Consider the following 6,860-nt stretch of genomic DNA (forward strand, 5'->3'; position numbering starts at 1 on the left):
TGGTGCGAAGGTTTGTGCAGGTGGCCTGGTCTGATCTGCCCCAGCGGCACAGACTGTAACCCCGCCAGCCTGCTGGAGCTCGTTAGGGATGCTTTATAATCAGCCTCAGTTGAAATATTATGGAAACTGGGAAAACAGGTCTGCTCGGAAGCCTGGAACGTGGCAGCTCTCATTTCTGCTTGTAGCTGGCATTGCCTGGTAACGGTTTGCCCCTGTTACAAGGGCGATCCCTGTATTTCAGATAAAAGAGGGGCTGCTGCACCAAAGCAAGGGTGACTTGCGGAAGCGTTCGGTGGATTGCTGAATGGTGCTGGAGAAGCAAATCCTGCCACAGGCACCATTCCCTCACCCTGTAACCAGGGCCACCCCTGAGGCTTGGGTTGAGGGTTCCTGACCCTCAGCCAGTCCATGCCCCAGCTGCCCCACCGCTGCCATCCCAGTTCCCCCCCAGCTGACATGCTCTCTCCTTTCATTCCCGGGCAGCGCTTGCAGCAGATGACACAGCCCAAGCCGGAGGTGCACGCTCAGAAGAATGGCCTCCAGCCGAAGACATCTTTGAACGGGAGGGTCTCGGATGCCGCTGTCTAGAGGGAGAGCCCGGACCTCCTCGCCCTGCCCCATAGCTGCTCACGCCACGCTGTCCCTCGAGCTCCTCCGGCACAGCTCACTGTCCCCAGCTCTGCGGTGGCTTTTGCTCGGCAAGGAGAGGGCCCGGCGGAGGAGCCCTCTGTGTCTCTTCCCCCCGGCCCGGCTTGCCAAGGCTTGGCACGAGCTGCCACCAGGGTGTTGTGCGGTGACCGTCTTCATCATGCAACGTCCTGGCCCAGGCTCGCAGGGAGGAGCGGTTGGTGCCCAGGTATTCCTCCTCCTGACAAGAGGTGATGTTTCTAGGGAGCTTAGACTGATCACTGACCACTGCTCTGTTCTTCTTGCCTTTCCATGTGAACCTCTGCTGTGCTGTCACCCCAGAGAGCCAGCTGACACCAGGCTCAAATCCCAGACAGTTGTCCATTGATCTAGCATAATGCGTACCTGGAGGGGATGTGGCAGAACAAGGGATTCCCAGCATGGAGTCCAGCATGATGGTAGCTGGACCATCTCCGGTCCATCTCCGAAACTGGAGGAGGGCATCAGGACAGGGTGCTCAGAGGTGCCATATTTCAGCCCAGCCAGTTTCACTGCACCCATTGGGGCTGGCAGTGGAAGCCAGAGCCTAGCCCAGCAGGCAGCCCTTTTCTTCTGGAGCTGAGTGCAGTAGCCACCCCAAAAAGCAGTTAAAAGAGTAAGTGGAGGGCTCTTTGCTAGAGGTTGAGTCTCCTATGCTGACCACTGTCTGCTTCATGCAGAGGCAAGAGGTCTGCTGTGTGATGGGGAGACTTTCCAGCAGGGTGCAAGTTCCTCCACCCTCCAGCTGGAACAAGGCAGTTCCTGCCAAATACCCTCCCTGGCTGCGTCCCTGGGTGGTCAGCAGTAAGATGCAGCACGGTGTCCACAGGTGGTTTAGCTTATACCTTTTTTGGGAAGTGGCAATACCTAAATCCCAGCTGGTGGAAGACAGGAGCTCCCAGGGGAGCTGGTTGGATGTCACCACCATGCTTAAACCCACCTCTGTGAACCAGTGCTGACTTCCCTTGGGAAGGGTCTGTACAGTCAGCAGCTGGTGCTGGCACATCCCGACTGCCAGCACACACAGCACAGGGGGCTGTGACCTCTTGTGGATGGTGCTGGAGGAGTGTGGAACACCTTGGAGAAGGCTGGGAAGTGCTTCTGAGCAGTCCTAAAGCAGCATATTTCTGGTTTATAAAGCCATGAGAAAGAAGGTATCTCATCATAGCACTATGGGATTCTCCCGTTTGTGACAGCCTCCCTGTGACCCCCCCCAGAGGTACCCGTGTGCTCAGAGCACGTGATGAGCGCCCATCACAGGTGCGCGTGCACGGCTCGGCTCCGCACAACTTAGTCCCTACCCTCCCTTGGCACGCCGACAGCGTGTCCAGGCCTGCTCACACTCCTGGGGTCAGCTTAACATCCATGCATTCATAGATGAGCGGCCAAGAAAAGGTGTGTCCCACTCACACCTCCTACCACAGGGAACCTGCTGAAGGCCCCCGGGGGTCCCACCGCAGGCACCAGCTGAGCAATGGGTCTTCGCCCAATTGCCCTATTGCACTGCACTTTGGTAGGAGCTGGGACATGAGGCGAGTCAACCCTGTGCTGTCCATCCCTGAGAGCAGCCAGTGCACAGTGCCAACCTGCTCTTCTGCTAGTCTCCCAGCCGGAGATAGCATAAGGAGGGACGGAGTCGCCTGGTTAAAGCTGAAGTGGGTCTCCTTTGGGGTTGCCAGCTTGCCAGTGCATCTCGATTCACGCTGCTTTAGGTGTGTAACTGATTCGTGTTTGTCCACATGACATGTGGTGCATCCTTGGCTCTTAGCGGTTGTGTCTGCCCGGCCTGGAGTGCGTTTGGCAGTCTCCAGCACCACGAGCTGAGGTCACGGCTTGTCCCGCATCTAACCGTTACGGTGTTTGCGTCAAAAAAATCACAGCTGCTAAATAGACATGAGGAAACGCTGAATTTACAGGCTTGATCTTGTAAAGCTGAAAGCCAAATGCTGAAAGCTGTGATCATAGCTCATCACAATTAATCTCAGACAGTCACAGCAGTGTCATCTTTCCTTGTCCCATCATTGCCAGCACTAGTTTAGCTGAAATTTTAAATTATTTTTATAAACTGGAGGGTAAAGGAAACCCGTCTTTGTATATGTGTATGTCCTTCGAGAGGGACATCTGAGTTGAAAACAGATGTGAACCTCTGACCTTTGCTGTAGTGAAAGACCTTTGCTAGAAACCTGCTTTTGCTTGTGCATCCAGGTCACGTAAGCCCCCTCCCCGTAAGTGCAGACTGGGAGTTGCACAGGCAGGTGATGGGCAAAGGAGTCCGTTCTTGAGGGAGGCCTTAAAACCATAGAACACCCCAACTTTTCCAGTTTTACTGGAGCAGCTCAGGTCTGATGTTGAACAAACCAGTGCCAGTGGTCATTTTTGAAACTCCTGCCCAAAAAGCGCGGTTGTTGGGAGAGCCGTTCAAAGGGTTGTACCATCCAGGTTGTTCTTCCAGGGGAGTGGAGAAGGAAGGGTCTGGAAAACAAAATCCCTTCCCTGGTGGCTGAGGAAATCCCTAAATCTCCAATTCCTTTTTGCTGGGATTTTAGTCCCAGCATCCCTCTGACTTGTGGCCTTGTGCGGGGCAGGTGCAGGACATCGCTCCAGGTGTAGCAGCAGGGGCTACCCCACACACGGGCTGCTCATAATAACAATGTTGGAGGAGATTTTACCATTTGCTCAGTTTTCTGCCTGCGACGTTCCCCTTTGCCTTCCCTCCTGTCCTGCTTCTCTTTGTTCACTTACCTCACTGCATCCCCACTGTCATCCATCCAGTGGAAATTATCTACCTCAGCTTGCTTCTTCCTGCTTTTTTTGCTTCCACTACTGTCAAATTACAGCTCACCCTCCCTTCTCTCCTTTCTATTCTTTCCTCATTTTTATATTACCAGCCTCACTTACCTGCTTCTCCATGCCCTCTCCTTCCAGCCTTATTACTGATTCCTGCATGTCCGTGGCTCAGCCACTTGCCGTGTGTGCTCCCAACCTTTCCGCCTGCTGAAAGCTGGAGCTCGGGATCCCACGGAGGAGCTCAGTTTTTTGTAAGATCCAGTCCCTAAGAACTAATTTCCATCCCACTATCAAAATTATAATGAAGTTCCAGCTATCTTCTCTTCCTCTTTGCAGCAGAAAGCGCTGTGCCAAGCAATGCTGTATCTTGGTACTTCTAGAAGAGGCATTTAAACCCGTATTCCAACCGTCTCTGCAGAGCTCTGCCTCTTCTGAAAGATTTTGTGGCCTTTCTTGGTTTTGCACTATTTTATTTCCACCACGAATGTTTGGATCTGTGAAGTTTGGCGTTCAAAGCCTTGCAGGGAGGAATGTGCCCTTAGTCAAGCTCTGTCTGATTGACTGGTCCCCTTCTCCAGCCTTTCAACCTCATCCCATCCTTAGTGCCTTCTTCCCACTGCCCTTGCACCCAGGTTTCCCTTCCAGTGAGAAGGGATGGGGATGGCCCTTGAGCTCACCCCATGCCTCAGAAATGACAATGCCTGCAGGCCCGGCGGAGCAGCCATGCCTGCGTGGTGACCATGTGACTTCAGGCTTTGGATTCCGGCTGAAGGCAAGTTCCTCACTCGCTGACAGTAGCTCCTTGGGAAGAGACATGTGGGAAGAGCTCCCACCGGGTGTCACTTAGGGTGACTGCCCCCCCACTTCCAACTCCTTTCGGCTCACCCAGCAGACAGGGTATGTGCATGGCCAGGGAGGTGGGATGCTCCCCTCTCCCCCATGCTGAAATTGGGAAGCGGATCCCGCTCCCCCAGAACCCCTGTGCTCTCCTACCTCACTCCTGCCCTTTCTCTGCCCCCTTCCTTCCCACCATGGGCAGCCGCTTGGAATAATCCCCTATGAAACCTCTTAATTCTAAGGAGCTATTTAGGGAGCTGTGCTCAAATCCCTCTGAAATCCTCTTTTTCCTGAGGGCTGCGAAAAATAAAATAAATGCCATTGCCCCCACCCTCTCCTACAGCAGCGGGGGCAGAGGGGGGCGGTGGGAAAGGCAGGATCGCTCAGCTGCCGCTCAAGTGCCGCTTCCCCCAGAGATGCGGATGCAATCCTCTCCCCTGGGAGAGGAGAGCTCTTCCTGCTGCCGTTCTCCCAGATGTGCTCCAACAGCTGGCCGCGCAGACATGTGTGCGACGTCCGCAAGAGGATGCTGATGCCGTGAGGCCCTAAGGCTTCGGCTGGCCGGCTGCCGCGTAGCTCGTAGCTTCTCCACAATGCTATTAAACGATGTGTTGGGCGCAGTTGTGCTGTGAGCCAGGGGGTGTGCTGAAAGCCGGCGGCATTCCGCATGAGTGACTTGTCCTTATCCCTCCCCTGTTCCAGGGGAATTCTCTCTGGACTTGGGGGACTCTCATTGCATTTGATGATGATGGCCAAATGGGGCGGGAGCTTGTGCCACTAAGGGGCATGCCCGCTGCGATTTTGCTTGTGTTGAGGGCTGCCGGCCCACCCAGAGTGATGGAGCTTGCAGCGAGCATGCTGCCTGCCTTCCTCAGGAGCTGAGTGCATGGCGCTCAGCACAGGGTGCCGAAACTGGTGGTGGAGGCCAGGCGGTGTGTCCCTACAGCATTGTTTTCATCTCCCGCTGTCTGATCCTCTCACTGTACAACTCCAGGTGTCGGTCAGAGTCCCTTGCCCGCTCACCCAGTCACCCCCCGAGCAGGGTCCAAGCCTCCTTCCTTCCCTCGAGCTTCCCATCGTCCCTGCTAGCAGTGTTTCTGCCTGGTGCGGGAAGCCAGTGCTGCTTCGTTGACGTAGAATCACAGGACAGTTTGGGTGGGAAGGGACCTTACAGACCATCCAGTTCCAACCCCCCTGCCATGGGCAGGGACACCTTCCACTAGACCAGGTTGCTCCAAGCCTCATCCAGCCTGGTCTTGGACACTTCCAGGGATGGGGCATCCACAGCTTCTCTGGGCAACCTGTTCCAATGCCTCTCTGTAATAAGGATGTCAGTTGTTCTCCTCTCCCCCACTGAAGCCCTCCGTAGCCTGGGTGGAGGGGAACGAGGGTGATGTGAAAGCAAAAGCCGCAGAGCTGTACACCCCATGGGCCTAGCAGCTTCCTTCCACTTTCTCCATCTTTAATAGTATGTTGAAGTGGTGCTTGTGGGCAGGGGTCCAGGCAGGCATCAGACCTGCTCAGAGCTGCGCAGTGGCGGTGACATTACCATCCTGGCCCTCAGGGTTTGTTCACCCCATCAGGAGCGAACCCTGGGGCTGGTGTCCCTCCTGCCAGAGCATTGGGTGCCAGGTGTAGGTCCTGGCATGTCCCCTCCTGTGCCCAGGGTGAGCATCAGGAGAGATGCCTGCAGGGCTGTGTGCTATTTCCCCTGGCTTTAGTGCTTGCCCCAGGTGTTAACCACTGGATAAAGCATTTTGAGCCCAAGGACTGTGCCCATGGGGGAGTCCCAGGTGGTGGCCCTGGGACAGACACACCGGTAGTGGCAGGGGACAGGGGTGGCATCCTGGTGTCCTCACCACAGTGCTGGCTGAGGCAGCACCGCCAAGAGCAGTGTGGGGCTGCTGCCAAGCACACGTCCATCATCCCCGTGATGCTGTCAGCTGGGAAGTGTCCGTGTCTGGAGACGCTCAGGAGAGGTTAGTGCTCCCCGCGCCAACACCTGACAGCCGTGACACTGATGGAGATGCCTCCCGACAGCCCGGCATGATGCTGCTGCGCTGCCAAGAAAACGGCACCAACCTTCATAAGAGCCCCGGGGTCAAGCCACAGCCACTCACGGGGTGGCATGTGTCCCCAGTGCAGCCCCTGGGGACCTGCAGCCCCATGTGGAGCGGCCATGGGCAGGTTCCTGGCCCTACACCACAGGAGCTTTCTCCAGGGGAACTGGGGGCATCCAGCTGTTTCTGCTTCCAGTCAAGGACACCCCACCCAGCAGGAAGGGACTTGTCCAAGTCACTGGTGTAAGGATAGCGTGGAGGGACCAGCCTCAGAGGGACCCACAGTCACAGCATGGGGCAGGTAACCTGCCGGGGGGGCAGGTGACCCCTCTCTGTGTAGCTGAGCACGGCCACCTGCCACCCCCTCGTCCGTGCATCCCCACCCTGGTACGTGCCAGAGCCGACTGACGTGCACTTAAAAACGACTCCTTGGTGGGGACGGAGAGGAGAGGCAGAGAGGGAGGAGTGGTTTTGGTGGGAGGGGGGCAACATCTCCCTCTGCCTCTCCCA

At 56.2% G+C, this 6,860-nt stretch overlaps 1 protein-coding gene across 1 annotated transcript in view; it reads left to right on the forward strand.

Annotated features, from left to right (window-relative positions):
• LOC104514721 (sodium- and chloride-dependent GABA transporter 1-like) overlaps positions 1-588 on the forward strand; it is a 22,977-nt gene extending 22,389 nt beyond the window's left edge. The window contains exon 14 of the mRNA XM_010158472.1: positions 484-588. Within this exon, the coding sequence (XP_010156774.1) occupies positions 484-588 (105 nt within the window). The remainder of the gene's footprint in view (positions 1-483) is intronic.
• The last annotated feature ends 6,272 nt before the right edge of the window (positions 589-6,860 follow it).

The sequence above is a fragment of the Eurypyga helias genome, unplaced genomic scaffold, assembly GCF_000690775.1.
Source record: "Eurypyga helias isolate BGI_N326 unplaced genomic scaffold, ASM69077v1 scaffold17369, whole genome shotgun sequence".
In the NCBI taxonomy this organism is placed as follows: Eukaryota; Metazoa; Chordata; class Aves; order Eurypygiformes; family Eurypygidae; genus Eurypyga; species Eurypyga helias.